At 36.5% G+C, this 19,182-nt stretch overlaps 1 protein-coding gene across 4 annotated transcripts in view; it reads right to left on the reverse strand.

Moving 5' to 3' along the window:
• phf21b (PHD finger protein 21B) overlaps positions 1 to 19,182 on the reverse strand; it is a 62,065-nt gene that overhangs the window by 31,536 nt on the left and 11,347 nt on the right. For 3 of the 4 annotated variants that reach the window (XR_013820872.1, XM_079868901.1, XM_079868902.1), the window contains exon 2: positions 2,075 to 2,293. Coding sequence is in view for 3 of the 4 variants with exons in the window: in XM_079868901.1 (XP_079725027.1) it covers positions 2,075 to 2,293 (219 nt within the window). In the remaining variant the exon portion in view is untranslated. Of the gene's footprint in view, positions 1 to 1,565; positions 1,611 to 2,074; positions 2,294 to 19,182 lie in introns of those variants that run through there. The other variant, XM_079868903.1, reaches the window with a different exon arrangement.

Here is a 19,182-nt window from a genome sequence, read left to right on the forward strand (position 1 = left end):
GAACTTCTTGACTTGCACACGTCCTGTAATAATGTAGGGAACCACTCGTTATTCATAAATCAGGAAACAGTTCATGTTTTACTTACATATACGATTTAGTTTTAATCCAAATAACGTGCTGAGTGAACGAGCAGCAATCAAGAGCATTCAACAGAAGTTCTCTCTCTTTCTCTCTCTCTCGTCAGTTAACGTTAATAATAAGCTACATACTTTCTTTGCCATTGACATCCGACTAAACTACAAACTTTCCACTGACGTCTGTGAAAAAGGGATGCACTGGACAAGCTTGCGCGTCTGTGCCGCTGTGCGCTCAATCCACTGCACATTTTTCTCTTATCAGCTCGCGCACCACAGCAACTTGTTCCTATATTTCGTTTAATATTCCACTAATAAGATACATTTACTTCATAAACAGCCTTCTTTTTTTATCCTCATTATACTCTCTGTTGTCAGTGTTTCTTTATCTGGACACAAGTGTCCAAACGCTGCCTGGTATCGGTTGTTGGTATGAAAGCATTTTTACGAGTACGAGAACGAGTACATGAACTCAGTATCGGGCCCGATACCGATACTGGAATCGGTATCGGTGCATCCCTAAAAATAACCGTGTAAAACATTCCTCTAATGTATGTTTCCGTCGATGGATGCACATGCAGGCTCCCCAATAATGTATTACAACAGCGATAATCAAAAAACACGAACAAAACGGTCACTCTATGTAAACTTTGTTCAATGTGAGTGCCGTATGTTTGAAACATGACACTGACCAGTCAGTTATGCTGTCATCACCCGAGTGATCATAGTGAGACCCCTAAACTCATTTAAGCCATGCCAATTTAAACATTCAAGAGCAAAACGCAAAAGAGAACTCACGCGGGCTGTGAGATTTGTGTGCGCACATCCGAAGCGCAAATATTGAGTTCTCTTTGAAGTCTTGCACTTGAATGGACAAATTCACACAAAAGTTATGTCAACATGTCCGTCTTGATTAACAGACATAGTCTGTTATGCCTTAAGTGAAATGATACAGTCGAGAAAGACAACGCATGTGTACTGAATCTGTGCATTCTGTCTTAAAGGGACAGCAGCCTAATATTCCTGCTGTCTGTGTTTTTAATGTTAATCAAACAACATAAGACAAGGAAATCACGCACTGCTCTTGATTGAATTGCTTTTGTAACTTTAATAAGGTATTCATCTTTCATTTATACGGTAAAATATGCAATGTTTTTTTACATTTGATTACTTTATTCAATGTCTGTACCTTAAAACTAGTTAGACCTCCCTGAAAAACACAGTTTATTTTATTAGTATCTTTGCTCTATTGTCTTTATTTGTGCTGTTGCTTGTAGTTTGATTATTTGTTCTTTGTTTCCCTTTATTTTTATAACATTAGTCTTTTTCTCTGAACACAGCACATACCGAACCGTACCGAAACCATGAATCTAAAACCGTGATACAAACCGAACCGTAAGCAATTTTAACTGTTGCACCCCTATTGTGTAGCTGTACCTTTGAGTGGCTGATGTTTGTGATGTGTGTGTAGTGTAGTTGTGTTACTGTACCTGTGAGCGGTTGATGTGTGTGTAGTGCATGTTGTGTAGTTGTGTTGCTGTACCTGTGAGCGGTTGATGTGTGTGTAGTGTAGTTGTGTTACTGTACCTGTGAGTGGTTGATGTGTGTGTGTAGTGTAGTTATGTTACTGTACCTGTGAGCGGTTGATGTGTGTGTGTAGTGTAGTTGTGTTACTGTACCTGTGAGCGGTTGATGTGTGTGTGTAGTGTAGTTGTGTTACTGTACCTGTGAGCGGTTGATGTGTGTGTGTAGTGTAGTTGTGTTACTGTACCTGTGAGTGGTTGATGTGTGTGTGTAGTGTAGTTATGTTACTGTACCTGTGAGCGGTTGATGTGTGTGTGTAGTGTAGTTGTGTTACTGTACCTGTGAGCGGTTGATGTGTGTGTGTAGTGTAGTTGTGTTACTGTACCTGTGAGCGGTTGATGTGTGTGTGTAGTGTAGTTATGTTACTGTACCTGTGAGCGGTTGATGTGTGTGTTGTGTAGTTGTGTTGCTGTACCTGTGAGCGGTTGATGTGTACGGCGGGTGTTTGGAGGTTGATGGGGGACGTCGGGAGCGTCTCAGAACTCAACGCTTTTTGTCCGTTAATGTGTGCTGTCACCATGGAAACGGGAGTCTTTGCTGGCACCACGGAGATGGCGATGCTCTGGCTGGGCGGCTTGATGAGGGCGAGGGGTTTAGCAGCCGTCCCCACAGGACAACTTCTGACAGCGAGCTTCTGTCGCACAAAACACACAAACAGCAGGTCATTAACCCTCAAACCACTGACAACCTTCAGGCCCCTGCGCTAGATTAAAACCTTAATGGTTGATCTTACAGGGGCATTTGTCTCAGGAGTTTTCCTTTTGAACCAGCACAGTTCGTGTCAGTTGTGTACACGCATGCTAATTATCATGAATAATCAAAGTTTTTCCCCAATTTCCAGCACACAGAAGCTTGTACATAATAAAGAGAGCGCGAGGGCTGCTTTGATACTTGTTCATGCTCTTGCATCAGCTCAAGTTCAGGGACTCAGATTTAAGAGTGCACTTTAATGTCTGTGTGTTTATTGGCTGTTCAAAGTCTTCTTCCATTTCCTCTCATTTACCGTGGGAAATAATACAGCAGATGATCAAACAGTCTTTAAAAGCAGAAAGTAGAGCAGCGTTCACTTTCATGTGTGTGGGGTGTAGACTTGTGTACACTGCAAAGAATATATATATTAATTAGTATTTTTTGTTGTTTTCCAATAAAAATATAAGCATCCCTAGAAAAACTAAAATTACATTTAAATTGAAAATTGTGTAAGATATTAAGACTCATTTAAAAAGGATCCGTTCTGTAGTTTTGGGCATTTTTTATGCATAAACATAAAAAATTGGTTAGATTTAATTGCTTCACATATATCTGTGTTGCATTCAATATATCTTGAAGTTAGTTCAAAATAAATTCTCTGACAAGTCTATTTCATGCAGCTTTTCTTCTCAATTTAATATATCTTGTTTTAAAGGAGAACTCCGGTCAATTTTAACATTGAGCTCATTTTTTTGTCAATTTGGAGTGCTGTCAATACAGAGAACAACGACAAAAATCGGTGTTGCCTACACCGTGTTATCCTCTTTTTAAAATTTGCACCCTGTTGACTTCAATGGGGCAATATTTAAACCTGCTTTTAGCCTCTTAACATCCTTGATGTGTCATTACAAGTGCACAGGTCATGTGAGTGATTCCTTCAGAGTGAACACGAGTGAATCTGACTGCAGTAGATGTGAAAGAAATGGATAAAAATGATGTTATTTAAGCCAGCGCAAATACCTGTATTTACATCCTGTTTTCGGGTGAAGTCCAAAGTAGTCGATTGCCGAGTTCACGCGCGTGATCCTATGCGCGCGTGATCATATCCTATCCTATGATCCTATGCGCGTGATCCTATGACCCTATGCACAGGTCATAGGATCCTATGATCCTATGACCTGTGCACTTGTAATGACACATCAAGGATGTTAAGAGGCTAAAAGCAGGTTTAAAACTTGCCCCATTGAAGTCAACAGGGTGCAAATTTTAAAAAGAGGATAACAAGGTGTAGGCAACACCGATTTTTGTCGTTGTTCTCTGTATTGACAGCACTCCAAATTGACAAAAAAATGAGCTCAATGTTAAAATTGACCGGAGTTCTCCTTTAAGGGTTTTTCAGGATTTCTTGGAAAACAACCACAAAAAAAAAAAAAAAAAGTTTAAAGCATAAATCGTTCAACAAAATGTCCGATAACTGTCAGAAAAAGTCTTACATATTTTCACTTCTCAAGTATTTTATCTTATTTTAAGGATACGGTGCTCTTCACGTGTCGGTCAAAAATTACTTTTTTAATGTACCAAATTATATTTGTGCTGTATTTATAATCTTAATAGTCTTAAATCTTGAATGCTTAAATCTTGAATGCTTTAGAGCACAGACTTAAGTTTGATCTCTTTTTAAAGACAACACTTGGCAGATTATTGCTGAAGTGAAATTTTTTTTAAAAAGTCAACTTAAAAAAGTAAAAATTGTACGCATTTTGTTATGAAAAATGTAAAAACTACAATTTAATTTTTTTTATGAAATAAATATTTAAAAAATCACGTCTTACTCTAAATACAAGAAAATCAAAGCCATAAATCTAAACAAGTTTTGTTAAAAATTTGAGCTTGATATCTCAAAAAATTAGCTTTCAGTAAGATTTTGTTTGGCTGCAGTACCAAAGTTTTCACTAGATAAAATTTGTCTCCCATTAATTTCCAATGCGCTCATTTTTGACCGCGAGGAGCACAAGTGTGACTATTTTTTACAGGACCATTTAACCTTTTCAAATCATGTCCAAAAAATCATGTTTTTTTTTTGTGTTCACAAAGCAAGTGCCAAAACCTTTACCAAGTTTCGTACCATTCCAATGAAGTAAAAAAATCTTTTAAAAAAACAAAACATAAAATTTTTCGGTCTAAAATGACCAAAGAGCTCCAGAGGGTTAAATATTTTGACTGGAAATTTGAAAAGACAAAATCCACTGGGGTTCTAGAGTCTGATGGTGCACGTAAAAGTGTCGCTAATAATTCCACACACAGAAAACCTCTTTCCCTGCTCCGATCAGCACAGTTCACACTATAATCGCTTTGAATATTTCATATTCCATTCCAGCGACCTGTTCTCATTTCTGAACGGCTTTTATGGTTTTCTGAAGACTGCGAGGGGGGAAGGGAGCAAGAGAAAGAGCGAGACAGGTCTTTCATATTCAGCTTTTCATATTCAGAAGCCCATCTATCTGTAAAGGAGCGTTTTCAATATGTTCTTCACATGTGAGCATCTACAGCCAATAAACCCTGACAGACAGATGAATATATTCATAATGCTGCTTCAGTTTATGACTCTGAAGAATCACATTGGCTCTGCAGGTTTATGTGTTTGCATTGCTAAAGGAAAAGTTATTTGCACTCAAAAAATTGCTCACTATTACCTGTCACCAGCTTTGTGTTTCTCATTATTGCTGGACAAAATTATCTAAAGCTAAGCATTCACCAAAAAACTCTTAAAACTCTTTCCTTATTTACGACAGTAAATCTGCTAAGAATGAGTGGTGAATTAACCCCAATCCAGAGCAGGTGAAGCAAAAGCCATTTAAAATCACTGCACATGCTCACCACTGTGGTGTGAATAGGATGATTATTCGTATGTTATTCATTCATTCTCTCACAATGCATGTGGTGAGCTCTATTGTTTCTAAGGATCAATGTTATCCACAGGAAACCTCACAACCGGCATCTGGACACAACCTTCCACTGCTGCCCAGTTCACCTTAAGACACTGATGATTGTTTCAAAGGTCACCGTATGAACCGACCCACCCCCAAACCAGAGAAAGGCAACATGGGTAAACTTGGTAGAAAATCATAGCTTTATCATAAGATGATCTGTTTTTTTAGCAATTGCTGCTTTCAAATGAAACTTTATTATGTTGTAAAATGATTCCAATAAATACTCCTATCAAATTAATGCCACAAAGACGTAAATTAATTATCTGTGAATCATTTTTGGAAATGGTAGTAAATGCAAATGAACCATTTAAACAAAGTGATTCACTTCTCAGTGCTCAAAGTCAAGTCAAGTCACCTTTATTTAGTGCTTTTTACAATACTGATTGTTTCAAAGCAGCTTTACAGTGATAAAAGGGAAATAACGCAACAAAGTTAGTTTCAAAAATAGCGTCACATTCCAGCTTAAGTAAGTTCAGGAATGATTAATTTTCGTTTTAAAAAAGTTCTTAATTTAGTTCATTTATATATCTAGCCACTCTGGAGAAAACCGTGATGTCATCGTCCAGCTCAGTTCAGTTCTCATACAATGGTATCAATGCAGGCATCAATAATATTGTTGAATATTAAGTGTCCCCAACTAAGCAAGCCAAAAGTCAAAAGGTAAAAAAGGCAACAGTGGCAAGGAACCAAAACTCCATCCGGTGACAGAATGGAGAAAAAAACCTTGGGAGAAACCAGGCTCAGTCGGGGTGCAGTTCTCCTCTGGCCAATGAATGAATAGTGTATGATTATGATTCAGGCAGCATTATAGGTCAGAACATTCAGAATATTATCCAGTTCCATCTGGTTGAAGATCATATTCATCACGCCGATATGGAGACGGGTATGTGGTAGAACACCATATGATAGAGTTTGAAAACCAATGTACCCGTTTGCCACGCTACACTGCAACATATTTTTTTTTAAAGTAGTTCATTTCAATATTTCTGAGAACAGCTGAGCTACTGTCACGCTAATGGTCGACTTTATCAGTCATATGAACAACATCACTTCCTGAAGGCAAATCTGCAGGAGGTTAGTCAGCGTCTCAATCCATCCGTTAAATTTATTTACCATGTTTGACCTAATATTTAAAACTGACGTGGATATTCATCCACACAGTGAGGTGATTGACATGTATGTGTGACATTTCATAAACAAGGGGTTATTTCCCAGCATGCTCAGCAGCAGTGAGTTGACGGTCTGACACAAACAAAGACTTTTTCAGCGCTGTAATGAACCGCTCGGACCTCTCTCGCCTCGGGCTAAACAAATCAGCCACGTGTCTCGTGTCAACACCGAGCTTCCGGTTTCATTGTGCCCGATGAATGGAACGGGAAATAAATGCTCTCGGTTATCAGAAGCCTTTTCAGGAGTCATTTTAACGCTCTTCTCTTTGACAGCATCATGATTCCTGTCAGAAAAACTAAAAATTACAACAACAACAACAACAACAACAACCAACTGTGCTCAAAAATCTGCAAACTCTGATCTTCTAATATCTCCTCATGCCCCTCTGATGTCAATGGTTCCTGTGTAAAGACCTTCAGGTTTAAGACCCCAGTTTTTTTGGTCAAAATGGCCCCAGATTGGGCAACAGTCTTAATTGGGCATCAAATCCTCTTTTCAGAAGATCACGGTCCACCTAGGGACCTATGAAATCAGTCCCAAATTCTGTGTTTTATGTTTCCATTTTACTAGATGTCTGAGACACGCAGAACATGCAGACTTCATATTTAAACAGCAGTCTTTTGAGGTTTAAAGTGTACAGAAGTGTACAGCCCAACTTTTGATTTATTCATCCAAATGTGGCTAAATTCCGTGACGTTCCATTTTATACAGTAATTCCATTTTTATGACTGGATGTTGCAATTATGTAGAAGCCTATTCACCCCTTATAGAGCTAGAGAGTTGCAGAAGATGTGAAGTAGCCTTCATCCAAATGACCTGACCTCGTCCTACCACATGAGGCGATCCCACTGGAGAACGGGATAATCTGGGACTGTCTTGTGCTGTGTGTTTTGGCCTCAGAACCAATAATCTCCTGCCAAACAACAGGCCATTAGCCCAATCCTCAACTCTCTGTGATGATAAGACTGTGTGGACGTCAAGCAATGTTTCAGAAGACACAAACCCCTCAGTCAGAGCTCTAAGATTTCTTCTCATTTTTACTCAGGGTCTTCAAGACTGAGCAATGACTATTGTCATAAAACCTGGTCCACATTGCAAGTTATTCTAACCGTGAGCCGCCAACTTGGACAGAAAATACAACCACAGTTTGTTGTTTTTATATTTTGTTGAAGGTAAATCTTCCAGACTAGACATATTTGAAATGAAAATATGCATGCACCATAATAATACAATTAATTAAATGTCCAAAAGTAGTCAGGAATATCTGACAACAGGTGGTTCAATTATTGAAAACTTCTATAATAATTTGATAATCAAACTAGAGCCCCTTCGAACATTATGATAAGATATCTCAAGGCATTATTTCTTTGATTGTCTGTACAACAAAAATCCCATGGCCTCATGTAATAGACATCAAATAAACCTTGTGACCACAACAGGAATGAAACTGAATCCTGACTCCAGATTACGGATGTCAGGGTGAGAAAATTTTCACACCAGTATATTCAATTGTGACAACACTGGTTTTATCGATAGCATCGGGGGTATTTTGAATGCACACTCGCTTTTCACTTTCACTTTTGAATTTGCGATCTCGCATACTCTGTGTATAGGCCTAAAATTAAAAAAGAAAAACTACAGTAGCGCGGTGGCCAAGTAATGTAATCGGTGTATGGCCAAACACCATGTAACACCAGAAACATCGACTACCCTGGCAAGTAAACTCCCAATTTCCCCCAAACAGTTTTATTGTGTGTCTACTGCCAATCTGGGCCCTTCAGTGAGGCCCGCTTTAAAAACCTGACTGACCAATCCAATCTTAGCAACTGTTGGAATGGTTACATTAGAAAACCATTTCTAACATAAGACTATTGAGAAGTGTGTTTCTTTGTATAGTTTTAAACTCAGAAATGATCCAATAATACAGTAAAACATTATTGGCAGGACATTTATACTGTAATAGTAAGTAACACAATTGTAGCCAGAGAGGATACAAGCTGGGTTTTTTTTTTTTATTATTATTTTTCCAATTTTGGTAACACTTTATTTTAATGTGTCCTTGTTACACGTTACATGTTTTTACTATAGTAATAACTATAAATTAGGCATAATTACATGTAACTAACCTAAACCAAACCGTAATCCTGCCCTTAACCATATAGTAAGTACATGTAATAACTTAATGTTACCCAGTACTTAAATAATTACACTGACACATTAAAATAAAGTGTAACCCAAATTGTTAATTACATCTTCTGAAGTTCATGCTGTGTATCAAACTATGTGTTCCCAAATTTTCATGAAGAACATAAGTAATGTTGTTCTACATTTTCTAAAAGGTAAATTTAATATTAATTACTGAATGTCATTTCCATATTGATTCAGGTGATTGTGTGGTCCTATAATAACTATGGGTGTAAGAAAACATTAATTGAATATCACAATATTATGTTTGACAATACTGTATTGATTCTCAATGCAGTGTCGATATGTTTACTTGAGAAATTAAAAACTGGCATACTGTGAAGCTTTAAAGGTGCCCTAGAATGTGAAATTGAATTTATCTTGGCATAGTTAAATAACAAGAGTTCAGTACATGGACATGACATACAGTGAGTCTCAAACACCATAGTTTTCTCTTTCTTATTTAAATCTCGTTTTTGAAAAACACCCCTGAAAAACAGGCAAATCTCCACATAACACTGACTGTGACGCAACAGTCGGGATCATTAATATGTACGCCTCCAAACATTTGCATATGCCAGCCCATGTTCAAGGCCAGGCGGAACTGTCCTGCCGAATCATCGGAAGTTCTGCAGGTGAAGAAACAAGCGAGGATCATAGGGAAAATGGCAGATCTATCTATAATCTATCTATCTATCTATCTATAATCGGATACCGCTACAGTTTAATTCAAAGTTGTTAGTTGCTCTGCCCATTTCACCACGGACTGTTTTTCTAACCTGGAACAATATCAAGCAGCCAGGCTTCTCTCGCCGTCTCAAACGGACGAAGGGGGCAAATTCAACTAACGTTATATTCCCGCAAGCGGTAAGTAGTGATTTTATTAATGATAATTTACACTGTGTTATCTAGATCCAGCGCGATATTGTTTTTTCCTCGAGAGACATCGTGGCTTGCAAACGAGCGAACGATGGCAGTTGCTCAGTGTTTGGATGTACAATTTCAAATGAACACAAAAATATTTTTTTAGCTCCTTCATCCGAGCCTCTGAAGAACCAGTGGGTTATGTGAATTTCTGATGTGTAATTGTTCAAGTTCAGACAGATAATCTTTCTCTCAAAGTCGTTCAACACTGTTTATGCATCAGTAAATCGCGTTGCAGTGATAAGATCTTCATTCACGCGATCAACAGGCTGTCATCTGCTCAGTGCTCATCACTGCAACCTTTTATGTGATGGGAATAGATCTAAATACTTAAAAAACTTCTCATGATTCGTTAATCCCGATAGCTGTAATAGTAAAAACGTATAAAAGCTGTAATAGTAAAAGTTTTCCAGATAGCTCTACATGTAATGCCAGATATTTCATATGCAAGCATGTCAGCCAATCACAGCAGAGGGCATTTACACTGAAGTATAACAGCAGACACGCCCCTTCAAACTGAGTGTTCAAATCAATGGATGAAATCAGGCTAGGAAATATGCCTTTTATTTCTAAATTATAACAAATTTTGATCTAAAAAACATACTAACATTATAAGGGCACCCCAGGAAACATTATAAAATAATAAAATAATCCATTCTACGGCACCTTTAAAGCAGAATCTAAGAATATATGCACTCATAACTGTTTTCATACCTGAAGAATCCTGCAAGCACTTTTATTTATTTTTTTTTTTTTTAAATTCTTGCCAATACACAGCTCTACATATAACTAAAGAGTTTAAACTAGCAAACTTAAAGATCTCCCTTAAGTTTTCTGCACAAAAATGAAGAAATTAAGAGAAAAGTATATTATTATTGTAATAGTATTACTGTACTGTAAAATAAAAACTAATATTCAAAAGCAATTATTATTATTATTTAAAATTAAGTTTGGTTGAGATCCTTTGAAACATCAACAGTGTGAAGGTAAAGTAAAGAAGAAGAAAAAAACAGTTAAATCACTAGTTCCCCAGCTGTTAAGTCCAAAATGTCTCCAACGCCTGCCAGTCAGTTACATAACACCAAGTAACAAAGTAATATTCAGGTGACACCTTAGCATGATTTGTAAGTACAGCATAAGAACACATTCAATAAACTAATCAAAATCAGAGTCAAAGTCAAAGTCTGTTTTCTCCATCTCAATGATCTCAAATCCCCAAAACTCATTTCTTTAATAATGCGTCTGATCGATGAAAGCACAGCTCTTCCGTTCTTCAGCACAATGAAATTGGGTTTGAGTATTGTATTGTATTCAGAAACTGGTAATTTTATTGCTTTAATAAAGATGCAAATCAATATTCAGACCGCTGCCCGTGTTTCTGTGAGTTTCAACATGGCACTTCATCTCAGAACGAATCACTATTTCATTACACGCACACAAAATGAAATGCCACATGTGAGCTCCTGCTGTATGTCTGCTGGAGAAATCAATCTTTACTGGACTATCGCAGGCGTTGGCGTGTGAACGTGACGAGTGAAACTACATCTTGTTTCTTTTATTGTGTGTGGTGGAGCACGACGGCAAACTGAGTTCAGTTTTAGTTTGACTCTTCTGTTTGCTGTTAACTGCTTGCATCATTTCCAGAACGATTTTCCAGGTGAAAATGTGCCGTACGCTTAACATTTCCTCTACGTTTGCTAAAATTAATTTCCACTGAAAGGGTACATGAAATCTTGATTGGATTTCTCTCCTAGGAAAACTGCCTGCTATACTGTGAGGGAGAAAAAACCCTGATTGTTTCTCAAACATTTCTGGATTGATCGACATAAAAAAATTATAATTGGAATTTTAAGTAATTATTAATAATTCTGGTAACAACACACAAGGTGCATATGCAGTGGTATATACATATACACCATGAAAATGCAAAAATGTGTCAGTCATATGCTTTCAGATAATTTTAACAACCAGGGAAAAAAGGCTAAATAAGCTTCATTCAGCATCATGAACGAATTCACATTTTTATAAAATAATAAATGTATTTATCCCACAATGTCTTACACTTGGCAGTTGATAATTCTCATTCACATCCACAGAAAACAACATTTCTACAAAAAAAAACTGTATACGATTGAACGTTATAGCTGCTAATACTCAATTTCCATTGATGGGTCCAAACAGACATATCTGAATACAAATAAGGGGTTGTTTACACGACACCATTTTCAACTAAAAATGTAAAACTTTTTATGCGTTTTGGCCGATCGTTTACACAACGGCGTTTTGGGTACCTGAAAACGCAAACTTTTGAAAACGGGTTGCAAGTGGATCTGTGTGAATGGGGATCGTTTTGACAATTGTGTTGTCTGTATGTGGAAAACTGAAAGGAAAAACTTCTCCGTTTTAAGCACATCGGGGTTGTGTAAACGTACCCTTAATCTTTACCCAGTATTTAATATGTAGCGAGAATGATTCTTGAAGTTTGACGCCCTGAATTGAAATTGAAACAAATCATGAGGTAAAAATCGTATTCTCTCTAATTTTTCCAGGAAAAAAGAAGAGAAAAAAAAATGCATTTTGTTAAATTTGTGCTTAAAACAAGTAAAACAAATTGACCAATGGAGAAGAAAAGGTTAGTCCTAAACCAAGTCAAAATTATATTCACAAGTAAATGTATTTTCTTTTCTTACATTAGTGTTAATAGCAAAACTCAAAAACCTCAAGTGTGCCTCAAAGTGCATCATTCTGAAGAGATGTATTGATCGTCTCTGATCTTTTGTTTGTGAATAATCCACACTATGAGGCTACAGATCAGTTATGACAAACTCATAACTGCTTCATGACATTTCAAAAAACGCTGTCACGTTCTTTAGTCTTTATTATAACCTTTTCATCTTTTATTCAATTGTTTTGGGTTTTAGCTCTGCTGTTAAATACGGTTAATTGATCCCAGATCAGGATATGACAGGAACAGCACATCCACAGGAAAAACATAAGCCTGACAAAGCTTTCTGTGCTGCATGATAGATTATTCTCTCAGATCTTCATGTGTCTGTGCTCTACTTTTCTTTTAAGGAGCATGTCTCTGCACTTAAAATGTTGAAAACATAAAACATACAAAAAAATTGCATTAATACTTTATAAATACCACCACAAACAGTCACAAAGTAAGCACTTTTGTCCTTTACGGCCCACGGTAACGACTATGATATGTACATGAGATATATGAATGCAACAAGTTTGAAAAACAAGGCTGCAAGATAGCAAGATAAGAGCGTTAGTCGAGGGAAATATTTGATCAAACTTTATTTTTATGTCTTTGTAATTACACAATTATGGAGTAATATTAATTAGCAACATGTACTTACTATAGGTTTAGGGTCAAGGTTTGGTTTAGTGTTATTTGCTGAGAATTATGCATAATTAACTGTTAGTAAATACATGTAACATGTATATACAGCACATTAAAATAAAGGGTTACTGAAGATTTTCCTTGAATAACTGAAATTTAGGCCCCTTTCTCACATAAAGCTATGTTATGACTTCTGTGTACTTGGAATACAGTCCAGCAGTCTTATGGATGGCTATTATGGTGCTTTTTAGACCTACTTATAGGAGCAAACTGTAAACGTTAAAATACTCAATGTTTCAATAGTATTTAGCTACAAGACATTAAGCCTTATGAAGTTGTAAAATTGAATACGATTTTACACAGTAAACACCAAATTCATGTTAACATGTATATTCACCTTCCATTGTGAGTTCCTCATCAAAACCTCATTACTGTTTTTTTTAAGAAAGTGAGGGATGAGTCCTTATTTTTTAATTAATAAACATTATTCCTCAAATACTGTTGATTGAGTTTAAAGGGATAGTTCACCCAAAAATGAAAATTCTGTCATTAATTACTTACCCTCATGTCGTTCCAAACCTGTAAGTCTTTGAAACACAAATGAAGATATTTTTGATGAAATCTGAGAGTTTTCAATCCCACTGACATGGTTCGCAACTACCACTTTAACGCTTAAAAAAGTTCATAAAGAGATCGTAAAACTAATCCATATGAATTGAGTGGTTTAGTCCAAATTTTCTGAAGATTTGTTTTATAAATTTAATCGCTGACCAGATTTAATTTAGTATTTTAATCATTTTTAAACATTCATCAACGGTAAACGGCTCAAGTATGTTCGCTTGACATGCGAGAACCAATGAGGTTAATTTTCATGTTACGCAGCACGTTTTGAGCTTCTCCAAGAACCAATGAGGTTCATTCTCGTGTTACGCAGCAAGTTTGAGCTTCTCCAAGAACCAATGAGGTTCATTCTCGTGTTACGCAGCAAGTTTGAGCTTCCGCAAGAACCAATGAGGTTCATTCTCGTGATATGCAGCAAGTTTGAGCTTCTGCAAGAACCGATGAGGTTTGTTCCCGCACATCAAGCAGGTTCAGTTGAGCTTCTGTCAATGTTCGCTGATCAAAGTTTATATGTGAATAAAAGCCTAAATTCAATCTGTTCATCATAGAAAGCAGTCTAGTCTCTTAAGAAAGTTTGGACTAAACCGCTCAATTCATATGGAATAGTTTTACGATCTCTTTGAACTTTTTGAAGAGATAAAGTGGTAGTTGCGTAGAGGTCAATGGAGGATGAAGATGTATTGAATCTGGAATATTCCTTTAATGATGACAAAACAATTTTTGGGTGAACTATCCCTTTTAACATCGCTGTAGTGAACACAAGAACATTGTTCATCTCGCAAATGCAGCTTTTGCACAGTATAAAAGTCAGGAAAACGTGCATTTGGAGTACAAATGCAGAAGAAAGACTGCTTAGGCGTTTTCTTTCCAGCATCTATGTCTTCTTGCCCGTATGTGTTCAGGCAAAGTGCTTTTTTTCACTTGCTTTTAGTGACCTTGTCAGGAAAAAACAAATCAAAGTCTCATTCATTACGATGGGTGACTCTTTGTTCTGCCCGTGTCTTTGAGTGACAGCACAAGGACGGCCTCTCTTTCCTCAATTATTTCTGTCCTCTTCTGTTTCTGTCACCCTAACAAAGACAGATTGTGAAACTGGAGCTTTCCGAGACACAAGCTACACCTCATTTAAAGTACTTCAACTAATGCTACTTTTCTCGGAGGAGTTTGTAGTCATCTGACCGTTCAGCAGAAAAATGCATCTGATGGGTCGAGCTGATGTCACTATTGATCATCACAGTTAACATGGTCAGATTACCATGGTTTAAAGATTCCCTACAGATTCCAAAGCTTCCTGGGAATTCTCCATGGATCTGAGAAATCGTCCGATAACCATCCACATGAGACACCGACTTCCACCAACGCTGATCAATGAAAACGATCATGTCACCCTTCAGTTGTACTGTTTTAAAGTGGTTTATTTTTGGCCCTGCGTCACATGGCATGGTTTTGAACTCCAGTTTGGATAAGTCCACCATTATACTGTGATCTGAATACTTTTTTTGTGTCTGTAATGAAGATATTCTGCCCAGTTAAAGGTCTTCAGTCACACTTAAACCCACATGAGGTGTTCTAAATTAAAAAATGGAGTTAGATCAGCGGGCAGGAGATGTGAAGTGTCTTTGAGAGCTTGTGAGGCTCTCTTTATTTACAGTGAGTCACTCAAGCGCTCTCGCTACTCTTTCCTGACGGGCGGTGTGTATTTAAACTGTCCTCAAGCTATTAATAGCTCCACTGCTTCATCTGTGAATGCTGAATATGAAGCATGCCACCTTCCGGCTGCTGAATGCCAACGACGCCAAGAGAACATCTTTACAAAGAAGACTGTCATGAATCCTGAAGCACCATGTGCTAGAAATGCCAAGATAACACTGGATAAAGCATACAAATAAACAAAAACATGCTTCTATCTATAGTGATTTATAACCGGAGACATGAACACAGTACTCTTTGGTGTCCCATGACTTTATATGAAGTATTTAAGGCCCCAAATCCCATCTTTTCTTGTTGTGAGAATCATTAGGTTTGATAAACTGTTAAAATGAACCAAGCAGGAAAAGTACCTAGTTTTCAAATGTTTGTATCCGCCTCCATAAAAGTGTGATTTTTGCCCGTCTCATCTCAAAGGTCTGAACCGTATCGAACAATCGTACAACAGTGTCATCATTTTGACTATTTGTTTAATTAATATTTAATTCATTGCAGAGAAAAGTTAATTGAATTATTTAAAAAAGTCATTTTTAACTGTGTCCCACTTTTTGTGTGCAAATCTGATCCCACATGATTTTCCAAACATTGCAAAAATTGTCTGTCCTTAAAATTGCTGACACGCTGGATGTGACATAATTTGTACCCTTCCAACAGCATGGAAAGAAGACAAGTAAATGGTCTCATTCCATTTTCTCAATTTTAACACAAATAATCGTGTTATATTTCACCATGTTACCACAGTTATTAAAAGGGGGGGGGGGGGGGGGTGATAAAACAAATGCTTTATCAATAAGTACAAACTAAAATTTGGTCCCAAACTAGCTAAACCCTTACTGAGTGAGAGTGTTAAATCTAAATCTGCAGTTTAATTTATTTATTTTTCAACACTTTAAACCATTCTCTCTAACAACATATATAAGTGCTGATTGATTCAGACCAGCTCAGTGCTTTTAACGCAACAAACTGCTGTTCCTCCTGTTGTGATCCTTTTATTGAGCTGTGTTTCATACAAGATATATGACTTACACATCACTCTGACAACATCAGTTCAAATCCTCAAGTAAAGGCATGAGCAAACTGTCTTTACATGAGTGATGTAACTACCAATAACAGAAATAGGTCAGTGGTTCTTATAAATGACTTTCCTTATTGCTTCTAGTTATGCAGTCCATATATACAGTTGCTAAATCTGTAAGCTGTTAAGCATTTTAATTAACTAAGAGAGAGAAAATATCTACATATATCCAGCTATTTTTATGATTCCTGTCTTTCTAAAAATAAATGATAAACATCTTATAGATTCTGCATGTGAATAACTGCGCAAATTAGTTTTTGAGTCATGAGAGTTCAGTAAAGCAGCATTACTTAGAATTATAATTAGTTTGACTTCCCATGAATTGTGAAATATGAATCAGCAGTCAAGCCTTCACTTTACTAGAACTAAATCAATTCTCTGAACACTTTTCCATGCAACGCTGCATGTTTCCTCTAGAAATTAACCTTCATTACTGTTCATTCACATTCAACTGTGTTTTTATATAAGAACAGTTTCCTGTAGACACAAGCTGAGCATTTGAATACCAAGGTATGACTGTGCCATCATAAAGGTGGTTGAGTTTCAATCCCATAATGCTACTGAACCCTTGACATGGAAAGAAAGGTATAAAGTGTCTGCTCAGTATATAAGTACGGCAGTCAAAAGTCAAAGTCACTGTTCCTTCCTACTTTGACACAGTTGTGTGATGTTCACTATGGTTTGGTGGGAACACATGCATACTACGATCCCAATATTAGGTGAAATGGGAGAATTCTTGTTTTTACTCAACCTTCAATTTGATGAGCCAAGATCTTTTAGTCTATGCTGTGTTCTTTCGATGCATGAACAAAACTTCACTAAACACCGCAATGAGTTTTATGCTTTGTTAGTTTTGTTATAAAAACAAAGTCTCAGCTTTTAAATTCTGTCAATTTTATAACAAAAATTCAAACAATAAATGTCATTTTGATGCTCTTTAATGTGGCGTCAAGTAATGTTATATTTACCTCAGGAAAACTCATTAGTCAGCTACAAAAAAAAAAAAAACTCTAGAGAGGAGCATTTTGCTAGATATATGCACTATATTATATATTCATTGTTGTCCTCATTATTTAATACGCTTGAGTAAATCTGTTATGAAAACAAGTTTGTATTACAGCCCCCATTTAAATGTTTATATTTCAACAAATTGGAGTAGAAACATAAATATATCAATTAAAATGAAATCAATTTTTTGAGTTGATTATTATACATTTTATTAATTAATTGATATAGGGCTGTGAAACGATTAATCGCATCCAAAATAAAAGTTTGTGTTTACATAATATATGTGTGTGTACTGTGTATTATTATTTTGTATATATAAATAAACACACATGCATGTATATATTTAAGAAAAATGTGTTATCTATATATAAAATATTTATATTTATATATAATATAAATTATATATAAATGTATACAGTATATACATGCAAATATTTTTTAAATATATACATGCATGTGTGTGTGTATTTATACTGTATATACAAAGTAATTACAGTACACACACATAGGCTATATTATGTAAACACACACTTTTATTTTGGATGCGATAAATAGCGATTAATCGTTTCACAGCCCTAATTGATTATTATAGAAACGTTATTTTCGGTTTCTGTTTTCGTCAAAATGAAAACTTCAATTTCGGTTTAAGTGTTACAGTAAAAAAAAAATTTTTCGGTGCATCACAATCAAAAATTCTTAGTAAAATACTAGTAAAATACTACAAATTCAGTCATATGTGCTTTTCATTTCATTTCATTTCTCTCTTTTTTGGACTGGAAAGGAAATTTTGAGTGCTAAATGTAACAGTATGTGTTCAGTTTTATCTGATCATAATCAAGAAAAATCTGTTTTTCATGATATGATTCCAAAGCTGAATCAGGCTTCAGCAGGAAATGAGCTCACAGATTGCAGCAAAAGCAGTTGTTTTATATTTAAAAGGACGTGGGTGGTAATAAACACCCACACACATGGAATACAGTACCAACCGTTGGTGACCTATTAAAGCCCTGCCCTGTCGCCCCAATAACACTAGAGCGTAAATATACATAAGCGTAAAGACAAAACCTCACATATCATCAATCATTAAACAGTCTTTATGTATTTTAAGGGTACTTCAATAATGCATCAACTACTGACGGCCTAGAAGAGTGTACAGATTAGAAGAGGGAAAGAACACGCCCCCTGGACTTTACTACAGTGCACTAAAAAAACAACATCACAGCACAAGAGCATGCTAATCACTTCTAGCCTTACAAAATGGTATGCTGGGTACACTCCAAAAACATTGAGGCCTAGATTTCTGTATTTGAATTGCACATAAACTTTCCATCCATTTGGATAACACTGTTTTAACATAAACTTAAAGGGCCCTATCTTGCACCCAGCGCAATTGACTTTGTACACCGACGCATGTATCATTCCTACTTTTCCCTCCACAGACGCACGTCGGTTAACTAAGAAATACACTTGCGCTCCCCGGGGCGGTTCACCGCAAAGAGGAGGCGTGTTCCGGCGCAAACGTTCCCTCATGCTATTTTACAGGTTTAGAAAACAATTAACCGCCACTAACCGAAAAAATCTAGTTTAAAGTCAGTGGCGCGTTGCGCATGTTATTCATATGCCATTTTAAGGGCGCATGCTTGGCCATAATCAATGTAGCGTGTGCACAACGCGCATACACTTTGATTCTCTCATCTACACAGAAGCAGCAGTTTTCATACATTATTACGATAGATAGATAGATAGATAGATAGATAGATAGATAGATAGATAGATAGATAGATAGATAGTTTATTATAAAA

This window comes from Squalius cephalus (genome assembly GCF_949319135.1).
Source record: "Squalius cephalus genome assembly, chromosome: 4".
Classification (NCBI taxonomy): domain Eukaryota; kingdom Metazoa; phylum Chordata; class Actinopteri; order Cypriniformes; family Leuciscidae; genus Squalius; species Squalius cephalus.